The 17,694-nt window shown below is 40.8% G+C and overlaps 1 protein-coding gene across 1 annotated transcript in view; it reads right to left on the bottom strand.

The window, feature by feature from the left end:
• Window positions 1–306: 306 nt before the first annotated feature.
• The window catches only part of SLC15A5 (solute carrier family 15 member 5), a 58,090-nt gene continuing 40,702 nt past the window's right edge, over window positions 307–17,694 (bottom strand). Inside the window, exons 8-9 of the mRNA XM_034402957.3 lie at window positions 4,659–4,767; window positions 307–2,000 (exon numbers count right to left, since the gene is read on the bottom strand). Coding sequence (XP_034258848.2) covers window positions 1,853–2,000; window positions 4,659–4,767 — 257 coding nt within the window. The 3' untranslated portion in view covers window positions 307–1,852. The remainder of the gene's footprint in view (window positions 2,001–4,658; window positions 4,768–17,694) is intronic.

The following is a 17,694-nucleotide window of genomic DNA, read 5'->3' as shown; positions in this document are numbered from 1 at the left end:
TCTCATCGTTCCCACCACCCATCTTCTTCCACTTATGACTGTATGACTGTAATTTTGTTGCTTGTATCCTTACGATTTATATTGATATTGTTTCCTGATTGCTTATTTGTACCTTATGACTATCATTAAGTGTTGTACCTTATGATTCTTGACGAATGTATCTTTTCTTTTATGTATACTGAGAGCATATGCACCAAGACAAATTCCTTGTGTGTCCAATCTTGGCCAATAAAAAATTCTACTCTATTCTATTCTAATATGTACTCGACAAAATAAAATAAACAAGGATTGTTCACAGTATATTGTTGGTGGTAAAATTCATGTCCTCATCACAATTTATTGAAAGGGAGGGGTTTTACAGCCCAGAGTTAGTAGCCCTTTCTCCTTCCTGCTGCTTTGCTAGTACAAATACATTCTCCTTGCATTATTGCTAAACTTGACGTCAGCAAACAAAGAATGGCTAAGTGCTAAACTTGGAGTTTCAAGCTAAATTGATCCATACATTATTCCACGCTTGTTGCTGCACACTGCTGACAGCCATTGTTCATGGTCAATTTTCTTGGTTTTTATCCAGCAGGTGGCTGCCAGGTGAGTCAGGAACGATTGCAAATATGCAGGTGTTCAATCACTAGCAGCCGAATTGGTAAGCGGTATCAGATTAATTCGTAGACTTTGAACAGAGAATGTAGTAGCAGGCAGAGTTAAATGTCAGCCCTAGAATCAAAGCCAAGGTATGAACAATAAGGGTAGACCCCCAAGTTCAGTAGAAGCATAAAAAGCTGTAGGGAGTAGCTGGATTAGAAACCTTGGGATCCTCACAATTTTCTCAGAATGCCATCCAAAGCAAAACTGTTGATCTTTAGAAAAGATATTTCGAAGATTTTATGTATTTAGCTGGACTTGGTTCTCGTAAATAACTCATGAGAATGTTAGTGTATTAGTTACACACTTATTCACTTGGACATTGGCTGGACATACATCTTTGGTTTTTTTTTGCCTTTGTCACTGTGAGATGGACTGAGGTATTGATATATTCCAGGCTGATGAAATATATACAAAGGGAATACTTCTCCTTCTGCTCAAGGAATCCAGAAGTGGCTGACTTCTTCCTTCATTAAGTGCTATATCTGTCCTCAAAAAATAGTCTTTCTAAGGGAAAGTTGTACAGTGAGAGTTGTAAGAAATCTTATGAGTTCATTCTAAAACGACATTGGATCTAATAACATTTCATATAACTCCGACTGTACAACTTTTCCTTTAGAGATAGGTATATCTCTACATCAGACGTGGGGAGTATGGCCCCTTTTATGACTTGTGGACTTCAACTCCCAGCATTCTGGAGGCTGGTTTAGAAATACTGGGAGTTGAAGTCCACAAATCATAAAAGGGGCCATAGCTCCACACCCATGCTCTACATATACGGAACTACCAAGTACAGTCTGCAAAAATCTGGATGACCACTCCATGGTAGTGATGGGTTGGCATCCCATCTCCATGCTGGGATGCCAACATCTGGATTTTTGGCAGACCAGATCTGGTAGCCGTACTACAGATGGAGCATGACATTAGAAAAAGTCAAGGTGCCTTATTAAAAGGCTCTGTCACCCATGAAGCTCTCAGCGACAGGAAAAAGGAATGAGATGTATGGATTTAGAATCGTTCAGGTGTTAAGTCCTTATAGAATTAATTTTCACAGAGAGAAAGCAGACAGACATGAAAAAGACAAACTACGATCCACTATTGCTAAGTCAATCCATAAACAAAGAAAGGAACACATCATTAAAATCTGACAGGCAATAGTCTGAAGACAGAATAGACCAAGTTCTCAGCCAGTCGTTTTCAGCGGGTGAGTTCACAGGAGAGTTTCCATCCGGGACAAGGGAGATGGGCAAACCAGGACACTATCATAAAATTTAAGTGATTTCTCATGCTGTAAAAGCTGCTCCTGAAGAAGGCTCCCTCTGAATCCTTCATCACAGTCTTCCTGAAGATTATTATATCTGCAAAGCAAAAATAAATTAAACCTCTTTTGCAGTGCTATAAAACATGTGGATATGCTTAATGTCTTCGAAGTCTGATATAAGGAAAAAAAAATTCAGAGAGAAAGGGCAGAGTTGCTAAATCAAAACAAGGGTTCATCCTGGCTGTCATCTGGCCAGATTCTTCGAGTTGAAGGATAAAGTTGTCTCCTCAAAAGAAAGTTTAAGAGTGGGAGGTGGAGTCACCTGTCAACCCCCAGTCTGGACAACTATATGTTCTTCAACTTTTCTTTGTGTAAAGCACCGTTTCTGATAGAACTACCCTGCTTTGAAAAAGTTTCACTTCAAAAAGCTAAGCAATGAACCCCATACATCATCAGATTCAGCAGTTTCTAAATCATGGAAGAACATTTTATAGACAGAAACCACTCCCAGGCAAGGGAGACAGACTAGTCAATGAGATGAAGTTGTCTAGGCGGAAGAAAATGGATGGAAAGTAATCACGGAGAGAAGCAACCTGGAACTAAGGAGGAACTTCCTAACAGTGAGAACAATCAACCAGTGGAATGGATTGCCTTCAGAACTTCTGGGTGCCCCAACACTGGAGGCTTTCAAGAAGAAACCGGACAACTATTTGTCTGAAATGGTATAGGATCTCCTGTTTGAGCAGGGAGTTGGAGTAGACCGCTAAGATCCCTTCCAAAGCTATTGTTCTGTTCTGTTCTGTTCTGTTCTGTTCTGTTCTGTTCTGTTCTGTTCTATTCTATTCTATTCTATTCTATTCTATTCTATTCTATTCTATTCTATTCTATTCTATTCTATTCTATTCTTGTTGTGGCCCACCAGCGGCCTGCACGGATTGTGGCTGATCCTGACCATGAGGTGGCTGGTGGTGTCACGCCAGCAGCCTGAGCAGCCGGCGCTCGCATCGGACAGCGAGGAGGCTGAAGAAGATGTGGTGCCAGAGGCAGGGATTCAGCCAGGGCCTTCAGAACCTCCAGAGGCTCCTTCAAGTGAAGAGAGTGAAGTGGAGGAGCCTCTTCTCAATGCTCGAGCATGCAGGGCTGTCAAAAGGCAGGAGTGGCTACTCAGGAGGAGGTCTCCTCGAGAGTAAGGCTTGGGGCTAATTGGCCACTCCCTTAGCCTATTTAAGTTCGCTCACAGATAGCACATGCTGCTGGAAACAACGTTTAATTACTACGCAGAGCATTTTGAGAGTGAATTTCTTGTTATATCTTGGTTTCTGGTTGCCAACCCTTGTCGGACTTTGTTTATTCTCTGTAATTCATAGCAGGCTGATAAGGACATTTGCACTAGAAGCCTGCATTTTGAAAGGGGTCTGTTTGTATTAAATGGAGTTTTTGGAGCTTTGTGTGTGTCACGCTCCTTGGGATCTGGAGCTGGGGCAGAAAAAATCTATTCTTTTTTTTTTAATATACTTTATTGGGTTTGTAGTTAAAAACATCAAATCTCTACTAAAATCAGAAGTGCAGTGTTTGTACATATTTACAAGATATACATCAGGTATATTTCACATTTAAAATTGCAAAAGATAAGCATACCCTGACATCATAATTTTATCCTATTATTTAACCATTCATACCACTTTCCCCATACTACTTGGTGTTTAGATTCCTCGTCGTTGTTTAGCTCGTTCGTTAGTTTTGACATTTCTGCGCACTCTAAAATTTTATTTATTAAAATTTCCTCTGGTGGTATGGTTTTATCTTTCCAAAATTTCGCATAGACTAATCTGGCTGCTGTTGTAATATGAATTATAAGTTGAATTTTATCTTTAGTAAGTCCATTCCTAATTATTCCCAAGAGAAAAATTTCAGGGGATAAATCTAATTCCTCATCAATTATTTCCTGTAACCAAATTCGAATTCTAGACCAAAACCTTTTTGTCACTGAGCAGGTCCACCACATATGATAGAAGGTGCCAACCTCCTTACCACACTTCCAACAGGTTGCTGAAGCATTAGGAAACATCTTCGCAAGTCTGGCTGGCGCTAGGTGCATTTTATAGTGATTTTCCCTATATGTTGTGGCTTTAGTCATTTTATAGTTTCTATTCCAGGCCTCTTCCCAAAAAAAATCTATTCTATTCCACTCTACTCGACTCGACTCGACTCTTCTCTACTCCACACACCATTCCATTCATAGGCAGTCCTTGATTTACAACCATTCATTCAGTGACTGTTCAAAATAACAACAGCACTGAAAAAAGTGGCCCATGACCAGTTTCCACAATCATTGCAGCATCCCCATGGTCACATGGTCAAAATTTGGATGCATGGCAATTGATTCATATTTATGACAGCTCAAGTGTCCTGGGGTGTTGTGCAATCCCCATTTGTGCCTTTCTGACCAGCAAAGTCAATGGGGAGAGCCAGATTCAATTAACAACCGGGTTACTAACTTAACAACTGGAGTGATTCACTTAACAAATGTGGCAAGAAAAGGTTGTGAAATGGGACAAAGCTCTCTTAACAACTGTCTCACTTATCAATTGTGGTCATAAATCGAGGACTACCTGTAATCTCAAATTCAGATTTACTGGCTGTTATCTGCACAGGAACCATTTGAAGTAGCCATAGGAGGATATTTCTTCAATTTACCGACAAACTTGTTCTACAAAAGATTAAGATACCAAGAGCTGACAAGTTAAGGACTTACTTGTGTGAAATGGTCCAGAAGCCTAAAGTGTTCACAATCATTAATGAAGCCAAGAAGAAGAAAAATCTCTCAAATTTACCCTCGTTTAGAATGTTTGGAAACCACTCACCTAGAAGAATGGGGGGGGGGGGAAAGAAATATATACATATATTAAGTGAAAATCCAAAATACAAGAAAAGGGTGACCAAACTCTGCTTGCAATGGGGATTTTTGGCCCAGTCTCATAATTGCAGAATTATGCTTCTGTTATGGATTATCGGTCAGTTTCAGTATGGTTGTCTTCTTATTCTAAGATGTAGTGGGCAGCGGAGAGCCTTCGTGGCCCCCCCCCCATTCATTTTTGACATTCTTAAAGCTCCTTAGGATGGCCCTGTCAAATTCAGCAGCAACTTGGCAATTTTCAATAGTCCATTTCATTCCCTCTTCCTTAAAAAAAACAACAACTTAAAACAGTAAGAACCTTAATGTACCTACGTCATGCCACAATTCAAGAAAATGGAACTGTGAGGACATTCCATGTTGCCTATCTTAGCTTCAGCACAGTGGCCCCCCCAATCTTTTTGGGCACCAGGGACCGGTTCTGTGGAGAAAGGTGACTCCACCTTCAAAGTTGACTCCAGCCCTTGAGCCTGGTGAGATTTGAACTGTCAAATAGCAGTCAGCAGAAACAGCCTCCAGTATTGCATTCTAATCATTGCGTCGTGACTCATTCTAAATGTGAAGAATGGTCATTAGTCATTTCCCCCCCCCCAGTGCTGCTGTTTTAACTTTGAATGGTCACTAAATGAACAGATGTAAGTCGAGGACTTCCTGTACATTCACAGCAGTTTTGAGCAGTGGTGGGTTGCTACCGGTTCTCCTTGGTTCTTGCGAACCGGTAGTGGAAATTTTGAGTAGTTCGGAGAACCGGTAAATACCACCTCTGCCTGGCCCCGCCCTCAATCTATTCGCTGCCTCCCGAGTCCCAGCTGATCGGCTAGAAGGAAAAAAACTGTTTAAACTCTTGCCGCGGCGCTTTAGAGGGCCGCCCTACAGCTGATCAGCGGTAAAAGGCAGTGTGGTAGTAGACCAATGCACTCCAAAAACAAATAGGTAGATCAGAACGCTCCAAAAACAAATGGATAGACTGGTACGGCCAGGGGTGGGCTCTAAATTTTTTTACTACCGGTTCTGTGGGTGTGGCTTGGAGGTCATGTGACTAGGTGGGCGTGGCTAACTGGTCAGAGTCATTTCTGGAAGGTCCTCGCACTTACGACCAGTCCTCGCACTTACGACCCGACTCATTTGTTTGCTTTTAACACTGATCAGCTGTAGGGCGGCCCTTTGAAGAGTTTAAACAGTTTTTTTCCCTCTAGTCATCAGCTGGTACTCAGGAGGCAGAAATAGATTGGGGGTGGGACCAAATAAAAGGTAAGAATAACGTGGAGGGGTGGGGGGGGGTGGGAGGGCCGGGGGGGAGAACCGGTTCGGTGACGTCATATCGTCACTGCTACCGGCTCGGCCGAACCAGATCGAACCGGGAGGAACCCACCACTGGGTACGGCTCTGCAAGTAGTTAAAAGCCTGGTAGACTAGTACCTCTACTAAATCCTAAAGAATTGTCACATGACCACCAAACCATGCCCACAAAATAAGCCACACCCACAGAACCAGTAGTAAAAAAATTTAGAACCCACCCCCGATTTTGAGTCTCGCGCTCACGCTTCTGATGGAGATGTAGCTCCAGCAGCAGGAGCAATTCTTTCACCATTTATCCATTTGAATCCTAGAGGCATTATATAAGCACCGCTCTCAAGCCAAGCCTCTCTCTTTTTATTCCTCGGCTCTACTTTCCACAGATTGTTAGATTTATAGTCTTAGATTTCCCCCTTTAGCTTAAGGCTGCCTACAGTAAAATCTTTCTTTCTTACTTCTTTCCTGTAAATCTAAAAACCTCAAAAATGCAGTCCTCCTTATCAAAGCCTCTAACTTTTGTATTCCTTTTTGGATGCTTAAGCATCTGTCTTCTCATTGTTAATTCCATATTAACTAATATTAAATTTAATAATATTAAATTTAATAATTTAATGTTATAAATAGCATTAAAGTTTAATAATATTAATATTCATTATTAACTTAATATTAACTCATTTACTCTTAACTAATTGGGTTCTTCTCATCATAAGTGCTTTGTAAAATAGGCAGGGAATGAACTGAACTGAAGAAGCTTCTTGGACAAGAAGCGAAACGTCTTCAAGGAAAAAAAAACCAAGGAAGTCCAGTTGCCTTTTGAAAAAGCACCTTTGGGACAACCACGACCTGGATGACTGAGAATAGACATCCCACGTCTCAACAATTACCATTGTCGTGATATACTGGAAGAAAGCTGTGGGGCAGGATTTTATGGTGAACTAGTAAAAATCCACTACCATGTGAATTAGAATGAATAATATTAATAATATATTACATCTAGGTTTGTTTGTTTATTTATTTATTTATTTATTTATTTATTTATTTATTTATTTATTTATTTATTTATTTATTTATTTATTGGTTCGATTTATATGCCGCCTTTTCTCCGGAGACTCAGGGCGTCTTACAGTGCGTTAGGCAATAGCCTTCATACTTTTGTATATACCTGCTTAGTAGGGCTTTCGCCCCCACCCCCAAGCGGTGTTCTTTTTTATACAAAGTCAGCTTATTGCCCCCACAATCTGGATCCTCATTTTACCTACCTCGAAAGGATGGAAGGCTGAGTCAACCTTGAGCCTGGTGAGATTTGAACTTGCAGTAATTGCAGGCAGCTGGTGCTACTTAACAGCACTTTAGTCTGCTGCGCCACCAAGGTTCTTGGGAAGAAGTCAGTGTGTATAAAGGCCAACACCAGCTAAAGAAGCTCTGGCTTCAGGTTGTTATGTATACAGTAATGAATTGGTTCAGACCAGTGGTGAAATCCAATTTTTTTTACTACTGGTTCTGTGGGCATGGCTTGGTGGGCACGGTGTGGCTTAGTGGGCATGGCTTGGTGGGTGTGGCAGGGGAAGGATACTGCAAAATCTCCATTCCCACCCCCCACTCCAGGGGAAGGATACTGCAAAATCTCCATTCTCCCCCACTCCAGGGGAAGGATACTGCAAAATCCCCATTCCCACCCCCCACTCCAGGGGGAGGATACTGCAAAATCTCCATTCTCCCCCACTCCAGGGGAAGGATACTGCAAAATCCCCATTCCTACCCCACTCTGGGGCCAGCCAGAGGTGGTATTTGCCGGTTCTTTGAACTACTCAAAATTTCCGCTACCGGTTTTCCAAACTGCTCAAAATTTCCGCTAACGGTTCTCCAGAACCTGTCAGAACCTGCTGAATTTCACCCCTGGTTCAGACCAAATTCCTTCACTCTTAGCAACCAACCCAAATCAGAGTATATGAGTTCACACCAGTGGTGAGTTGCTACTGGTTCGCCCCGAATCAGGCGAACTGGTAGCAGGAGTGGCAGGAGGCTCCGCCCACCCGCCCAGATGTCTCTGCGCATGCGCAGAAGCTTTGCATTAGCGCGCCCGTGAGCAAACCGGTAGCAACCGAAATTGAAACCCACTACTGGTTCACACCACAACTTTGGGAAAAGTTACTTCTATAACTCTCTCTGTGTGTGTGTGTTTGTGTGAAACAAAGAACAGGGATGGTGGGAATAAGATTTATTATATATCTCATTAAAATGTCAAGGGATGCACAAGAGTCTTTAGTAACCAGCTTCCTCAATGTGTACTGAAAATATCACTGTCACTTGTCATCTGTTTGCACTCGTCAAACTTCTGAAAACGTCTTATTTTATCATATTCACACTATCTTTCAGAAATGTGATTTTTAAAAAGTGATTAGCATCTCTTAAGCCGCTATGTGAATATCTTATCCACTTTGCTAGTACAACACAACTCTGGATGAACAAGATGCTACTACTGGATGCAAATAATGATTAAGTCAGTGTTTCTCAACCTTAGCAACTTGAAGATATCTGAACTTCAACTCCCAGAATCCCATGCTGGCCTAAGGAATTCTGGGAGTTAAAGTCCACACATCTTTAAGTTGAGAAACCTGGTTTAAGTATTGGAACTTCTAACTTCTGTGCCCATGTGGGGACTGGAATATTTGGAAATTAATTCAGGGCCAATAAACGGGCCAGACTGTTATAACTTAGAATCCCTTCTTAGAAATCAGATTGAAAGGAAGTTCTTCTGTATGCATAAAAGCATGATATAGCAATGGTAACATTTGTTTCTGTACTAAAATCTCAATACAAAATTAATCATGGTCAAATTGATTTGAAAAATAATGGGATACAAAATTGTTCCATCTAAGTTTCCTTGTTAATTTCCCCGGGACTAAAACATGGGTAACTCTTTTATGGATTAGGACCCCAGAATGCAATCCTTCACTCAGATAAAATCAAAAAAATAAAAAATTCTTAAGCTACCGTACTTTTCGGAGTATAAGATGCACTCCCCCCCCCTAAAAGTGGGTGAAAATTGTAGTTCGACTTATACACCAAATGTTGCCGAAGTCCCGCCCACCTGCCAGCCCCCACCCTTTGGCCATTTTCGGCCTCTGTGTGTTGCGTTTTCAGCCTCTGCATGCCCCATTTTAGACCCGTTCCAGGCTGCAGGGATTGTCACAGCACATCGCCTCCGATCGCTGCCTCCATGCGTTGCATTTTTGGCCTCCGCACGTTGTGTTTTTGGCCTCCATGTGTCGCATTTTTGGATGGTTCCAGGTGGTGGGGATCAGTGGTGGCAGTGGTGTCTGAAACCAGCTAAAAATGCGATGTATGGAGGCCAAAAACAGGGCATGCGGAGGCCAAAAACACGATGAGTGTAGGCGGCGATGGGCTCTGGCAATCCCGCAGCCTGGAACAGCTGATTGGCGGTATTCTGGGAGGCTGATCCAATGGCCAATCAGCTGTTCGTGCTAAATCAGGCTGCGATAATGTACTGAAGCGTACCATGCTTTTTGCTATTTGCTGCAAGAACACTAACCAGATGAATACCGAATGGATGCTGGTAGGCAGAGGCAGAATCCCCCCCCCGAAAAACTAATGTGCGTCTTATAATCAGGAGCATCTTATACTCCGAAAAATATGGTATTTGATAAAGTAAGCCAAAAAGCACAGTATCCAAATAACCGCAGTAATATGTAACATGATAAGGTTAATCAATCATGGATAAAAACTGGCCATTTGTGTAACATACACATAGTCCTCAACTTACAGCCGTTTGTTTAGTGACTGTTTGAAGTTACAACAGGAGCAAAGAAAATGATTTATGACCATTTTTCACACTTATGACCGTTGCTTGGCAGCTGACTCATATTTATGACGGTTGCAGTGTCCCGGGGTCATGTGATCCCTTTTTGCCACCTTCTGACAAACAAAGTCAATGAGGAAGCCAGATTCACTTAACAACCTTGTCACTAATTTAACACCTGCAGTGATTCACTTAACAACAGTGGCAAGAAAAGTTGCAAAATGAGGCAAATCTCACTTAGCAAATGTTTTACGTAGCCACAGAAATTTTGGGAACAATTGCGGTTGTAAATGGAGGACTACCTGTTTTGGAGAAACTGGAGGGAAAATGTCAACAAGGAGATAACAAACATAAATAGTTCTCATTTAATAAACGCAATGAGACCGTTAAGTGAAGCGGTCACTTTCCTTTATTTATTAAGCAAATTTATAAAGCTACCCAAAGGTCTTAAATGCAAGGATTGGTCACGAAGTTACTTTTTCACCCCCGTTATCAATGGTGGGATTCAGCCGGTTCGGAGCAGTTCAGGCGAACCGGTAGTAGTGACCTGCGGGTGGGCCCGCACGCTCACATTTTCGGTGCTGGGCGAACCGGTTCTTAAATTATGTGAAGTCCACCTCTGCCCGTTATTATTACAAATGGTTGCTAAATGAGGTAGTCACTAAATGAGACCTACCTGTCAGATACCGAGATATTCCCACACCCCTCCCTTAATGGAAGACTTACATTTGCCACAATAGAGAAAGGAATTTAAAAGAACAGGTTCTTCCATTCATAAAAACAAGGCTACAGACTTCAACCTCTGCTTCACCTAAAAACTATGAATATAAATATAAAACCACACATTGTCACTAAACTGGAAGTTAAGGTAAAATACTGCCTCAAATTGAACTCTACTCCTGGGGACCACATGGGATGGTTAATCAAGTTTTCTTTGACAACAATACAACTAATCTGATAATCTCAATTACACTTGGGGCTCCTTGGAGAACAAATTTTTGCGATAATTTATTGACTGCTTTTAACCACAGCAACTTTTGCTTTATGAGGTTTCCACAGCAGCTTTAAGGAATGAGCTGACGATTCTTTTAGGTGATGACAGGATTTTTCACATCGCCATGAAGGATCCAAAAATTGAGTGGGGGGAAAAAAAAAGGAGAAACTGAAGCTTCAGTAATATTGTTAACCTGGGTCAACTTTCACTGCTATACTAAGGTGAAAAAGTTGATATCGATATCATTTACGTTGTTATACTGTAGCTTTGTACACCACCTCCAGCCTTTTGATTTGTCAGCCCATAAATCTAAATAATAAATAAATCAAATCCATGGCAACCTTGATTTCTTAAATGTGGCTAGCTCACTGCATCCAAAGTGAAAATGAAGATAAAATTGTCTTCGGGAAGGGAGAGAAACTATACCAATTGTTTGCTACACCTTTGGTATGACCTAAGCATAGCTCATAAAATCATCTCCTACAGTGTCCTGTCAATGACGACTTCAGCTTCAACCACAACAATACATGAGCACACAATAGATACAAACTTAAAGTGAACCGCTCCAAACTCGATTGCAGAAAATATGACTTCAGCAACAGAGTGGTCAATGCCTGGAATGCACTACCAGACTCTGTGATCTCATCCCAAAACCCCCAAAACTTTAACCTAAGACTGTCTACTATTGACCTCACCCCATTCCTAAGAGGTCTGTAAGGGGCGTGCATAAGTGCACCAGCATACCTACCGTCCCTGTCCTAATGTTCCCTTTAATTGTATTCATTTTATGTATTCAATTCATGCTTATACTTATACATATTATCTAATATGTACTCGACAAAATAAAATAAATAAATAAATCTTTTTTTTAAAAGGAAGAAGCCAAAACATTGACAATTCTAACAATATTCTGGAGGTGGGTAGATATCTGTAGGCTACACAAGGCCCAAGACACCATTTTAGGGCCCATCAAAGCAGCCCAATATCACATTGCTAGTTTTGGGTAAAACAATTTACTACAGATAGTCTTCCACTTACAACAGTTCATTTAGTGACTGAAGTTACAACGTCATTGAAAAAAGCGACTTATTACCATTTTTCACGCTTATGACTGTTGCAGCAACCCCATTGGCACATCATTAAAGTTCAGATGCTTGGTAACTGACTCATATTTATGACAGTTGCAGTGTCTCGGGGTCACATGATCCAATTTTGTAACCTTCTGAGAAGTAAAGTCAATGGGCAAGTCAGATTCACTTAACAACCTTGTTGCTAACTTAGCAACTGCAGTGATTTACTTAACAACTGTTGCAAGAAAGGTCGTAAAAAAAGGCAAAATTCACTTAACAAATGTCTCACTTAGCAACAGAAATTTTGGGCTGACTGTAGTCCTACACCGAGGACTGCCTATATTTTGTTTTGCTCGCCCCCACAAAAAAGAGGCAAAGATTACATGCTTGTTACCTATGTCGTCATTCTCTCATGAATCTTGGTTTGAAAAATTGCCCATCCCTAATCTACGCCCATTGCTCAAATGTGATTGTGATAAAGTTTGTTAGTTAAAATGCTTGAAATATTAAAATCCTGGCTAAAATCCCAGCTCAAAATCCTCTAAAATCCTAACAAAACACTTTGTAAGGTCTTTTAAAACTTTGGCTAAAATCCTAACCAATACTTTAAAGGTTTTTTTGGCAACGTTTCGACAAGCTCTCTAACTTGTCATCATCGGGCCCCTACTTTCAGTTTAGAAGCTGTGGGTATGCTGCGAGGTCGGAGTTGTCGCTTTTCTCTGTTCGCTGCTGCTGACGTATGCTGGTTAGCCTGCAACTCTGTGTCCTGATTGGAGGGCAGCCGTTTTTTCTCCTGCTTCATTATCAGGACTGCAGCCTGACTGCGTGTTAAAGGCCCAGCTTTCTCTGGTTCTCTATTGCTAACTTCAACTGCAAAGAGGGAAGGATTCTGGTAGGCATCACAACACCACTGGTTGCCTGTTGAGATCTCAGCTTATCTTCTGGCTCGGTTCTCTCCCTCTCCCTCTCTATAAATGCAAGTCTTGGCATATTCGGGTCTTTTCCCGTATAAGATTGAGAGTATCTTGCCGACATTTCGACGAGGTCCAACGTCGCCAAATACTCTCAATCTTACACAGGAAAAGACCCGAATATGCCAAGACTTGCATACCTGTACCCGTGAAAATCTATGAAAACAAATACACACACACACACGCTATAAAGTGAGCACCGATAAAAAATAGCTCTTGCGTAGTATAGTTGTCTTCTCACATTTGTTCTGTAGGTAGTCCTCAAGCTATGACCATGATGGAGTCTACCCATCATGGCCCTAGCTCATGTTAATTGTAAAGGGGCACAGTCATGTGATTGACTCACTTTATGACCTTGTTTTGCAGCAATGGTGAAGTGAGTCCACAACTGTTAAACAAATGCCATGGTTGTGAAGGAAATCAATGATTTGCTATGTGTGCGGGTTTGCAAAAAACTAGAGGTAAATGCTGGTTTTCAGCAAAACCATCATAAAACATGGTCATGTAACTGCAGAACGCTGTAAAAGGGCATCAAGTCAGCGAAGACTACGTGTTGGGGGAGGGGACCGTCAGCATTTTAAATCTGGGTCATAAGTAACCCCCAGAGATAAATCTATTGGAATTTTGAATGGTCGCTAAGCAATCGGTCATAAGTTGAGCATACCCTGTACTTAAGAGAAATTAATACTAACCATGAATATATGAGGAAAAAATATGTGAATGAAATCAAAATACCTCTCGTTGCTGTCATGATTGAAAACATTTTAAAGAGAGAACGTTTTAAACAGAAAATGAGGTCAGGTGCATGTTATTTATTTTAAAATCACAGAATCCTCTCTCAAGCATAGAATAGATTTTTTTCCCCCTTCTTAAAAAGAAAATGAAACATTTCTTATTCTTACAACGGTTGATGAAGTTATGTTGTAATTGCAGCTTTACGGTTAACAACTTCCAGAATTTCACATAAGAATTTCGGTGGAGACAAAGCTCCAAAAGATGACAGTAGTGTCTCTTATTTATGGGAAAAGTAGAATATGTTATGCAAAGCAGGCATATATTTAGGAAAGAAAGACATTTTCTCTCCTTAATTGATTTATACAGGTTGCAAAACAGGGGGAAAAAAAAGCTTTTTCTTCAAGCAGGATTGTCTGAGGCTGAGGCTCTTTAAATCATACAACATTCATTTCTGTGTTTTGGTGAAGGTGCCAAACTACCATGTTTTCCCAAAAGTAAGACCGGGTCCGAATTCAGAACTCTGTTATCGGCTGCAGAGGGCTTTCCGGAAGGCATCTAAAGGCGAAATGAAAGCCAGGGGGCGCTGTGTGCATCAATCTGGAGCCCGTTTCTCAGCTGCAGAGGGCTTTCCGGAAGGTTCTGATGGCGAAACAGAAGCCGGGGGCGATGCGTGCAAGCAGCGGCAAGCGGCCACAGAAGAAGTGGGCTGCAGAAGAAGCGGCCGCAAAAGAAGGTGAGGCAGGTGTCGGGGCGTGCGAAGTCTGGTAAATAGGGCAGCTCCACACACCCTATCCCCACCCTAGCTTATTTTTTTACTTGTGCGCTTCGCCCCACTCACTGCACCCCGGGATGGATGGGGTCTTAATTAGGGCTAATTTTTGGTGTAGGGCTTAATTTGAGCACATGCATTCAAAAACATGATAGGGCTTCTTTGTGGGGTAGGTCTTATTTTAGGGGAAACATGGTAGAAACTAGGAGGGTGGCTATTCTATTTTTCTCTTAGGCACACAAACCAAATGGGTGACTTCGGACCAGTCACTTTCTCGGCCCAAACTGCCTTGAAGTGTTGTTGTTGTTGTGGAGAAAATAGGCAGGCACATTATGTACGCTGCTGTCAAGCATGAAGAGTCCAGACCACATGTTAAGTTCCTGTTAAGCTGATTTATTGCTCATGCATAAGAGTCAATAGAAGTCAAGAGGAATTGGATTGTAGAGCATTTGTGAGAATGTAATGATTCCAGGCTGATTTCACTCTTGACTCCACCTCCAGCTCTGCTTGTTTTTCCACAACTGCCTTGAATTGTACAAAATAAAGATGGTCTTATATAGCTAAAAATAGGTGGGATATACACCTAATTAAAAAAAAGGATATACACACTTCATGGACCAACACTTTGACTCCATTGCAAGAATTGTATTTGTAGATCATCTTCAGCTACTGCTAACAATGTGGAATAGTCTGTACAGCAGTGGTGGGATTCAAATTTTTTTACTATCAGTTCTGTGGGCGTGGCTTGGTGGGTGTAGCTTGGTGGGCATAGCAGGGGAAGGATACTATAAAATCTCCATTCCCTCCCCACTCTAGGGAAAGGTTATTGCAAAATCCCCATTTCCTCCTGATCAGCTGGGACTCAGGAGGCAGAGAATAGATGGAGGCGGGACCAGTCAGAGGTGGTATTTACGGGTTCTCTGAACTAGTCAAAATTTCCGCTACTGGTTCTCCAGAACTGGTCAGAACCTGCTGAATACCACCTCTGCTGTACAGTGTGGTTTAGATCAGTGGTTCCCAACCTCTTTTTGGCCATGCCCCACCTAAGCATTTCTAAAATCCTGATATCTCCACCTGCCCCCACCCCACCCCCAGGTGACATATAATTCTTACTTTACTCAAAAAGTGAACTCTACTCACATGGAGGAAGCCTAAAGGGCCTTTAACTTAAACAAGGTTCAAATTGCCCCCCCTGTGGGGCATGGGCCAAACGTTGGGAACCACTGATTTAGATTATCACCCCTGTGCTATCCTTTCTGTACCAGATTAAGACATTTTAACTCTTCCAAGACTTTTAAACATCTATTAATTTTTGTCAAAATTCTTAATCTTTTAAAACTTCAGTGTATTTTCACTGACTGCTATTGAGGTGAGCCAGGTTTGGGCCACAACTCTTACGATATACCAAATACACATTTATTTTTCCAGCTGACAAGCTCAGTGTCTTTAAGAATAATATTTGTTTCTATTCCTATTTGCATTTAACAATTATCTAAATTCCATTGTTCTGAAATTTTATTTCAAGATGTCCTACGATAAATCAGACTATTTTAAACAAAAGCTTGCTTTTTTGAAAATATATTTTCCCGCTAAAACTTTTTGCTATGGTTGATTTTGTGTTCATTACTTGCTTTGACTGCATTCTATACTGTTCTTTTAAAATTATGAACAGAACAGAACAGAACAGAATAGAATAGAATAGAATAACAGAGTTGGAAGGGATCTTGGAGGTCATCTACTCCAACCCCCTGCTGGAACAGGAGATCCCATACCATTTCAGACAAATGGTTGCCCAATCTTTTCTTAAGGAGATTATATTTATTTATAACAATGTTAGAAATGGATCATCTTATGTGCTTAATACAAGTCATCCTGGAGAAAATATTTTGAAATATGGCATGAGCATTTAAAAACAAAAAGCTGAAATACATTTTTTAAAAAAAGTTCTGCCCACCCTATGCATTGGTAGTGTAATTTAAGGGCTTTTAATTCATTTCCAGAGGAGAATAAAAAAAAGGAGTTCTGAAACAGCTCCTATTAATTATTCTACCTTTCAAAACAGGAATGATTCATTATATTATGAGGAATACAGCTGTAGCTTAGTGACCCATCTTAATCATGAAAAAATCAATTCGTTGGAGGTTCTTAGACTTTGCTACATGTTTCTAATGGATGTCAATGGTCAATAGGAAGAGGATAAGAATAGCTACTCAGAAAAGAAGTAAGGAAAAATCACCTATCTTCATTTTGGCTGCAGAAAACAGTTTTTGGTGAATTACCAACAGATCATGATAGGAATTTTATTGAACATTCACATCTGATGGTCATCCTTTGATCATCAATCTTAGTATTTATCTTCCTTTCATAATGGGATAATCAGCTAGGCAGCAATAGAAAAAAATAAAAAGAGTTGGACAATGAGAAAGAGGACAGAAAAATAATGTGAAAGGTTTTGAACATTTTCCCACTTTGATTGGAGAGAGAGAGTTGGTCTTTGGTGATGAGAGTTAATTAAGAGGTGATTACAAATACAGACCATGTGGTGTAGTGGTTAAAGTGCTTGTCTAGCACTAAGGAGAACCAGGTTCAAGTCCCTCTCTCAGCTATCAGTCAAACTGAATCTTTATTATAGTCATAGACCAGCATAGGACGAGTAGAATACAAACAGCTAATAATTTTAAAAGCTAAAAAAAATATAACATTAAATTTAAAAAAAAACTGTCAGATATAAATGCCTTATTCTCCAATGTGTAAATAGTGTACAGACAGGGTATCAGGGGTTAATTTATTCTTCACTTCTTAATGTATCCATAATTCACCACTCCCACATATAGCTCCACCCATTGTATATATAAGGAGCTACCTACACCATTTCCCCTGCTTCTATCTGTGAATATTCAGTGAATATAGAATGCCTAATGTAAATAAAAGAATATATAGTTAAACCTTTAACTCTTGTTGATCTTATTGAGTCTGATCCTGAAAATATTGCAACAAACTGGTAGCAGAGGATGGTTAATTGACTCAATAAAAAGCCTTAAAATGTCTAAGAAAGATAGGCCCAACACCAGGGCCTACAGCAAAGAAATGGAAACGGAACAAGAAATAATCAACGAATCCACGAATGCAATTTCGAGAGAATCCGAAGAATACACCACTGAAGACGAAGAAATAATTGATGACCAGGAGGAAATCGAAATAGAAAATAACGAACTCAGGTCA

Source organism: Pantherophis guttatus, chromosome 7 (genome assembly GCF_059756535.1).
Source record: "Pantherophis guttatus breed Tessera chromosome 7, ASM5975653v1, whole genome shotgun sequence".
NCBI lineage: Eukaryota > Metazoa > Chordata > Lepidosauria > Squamata > Colubridae > Pantherophis > Pantherophis guttatus.
Note: the sequence above shows the minus strand (reverse complement) of the source record. Positions and strands in the feature narration are given on the sequence as shown.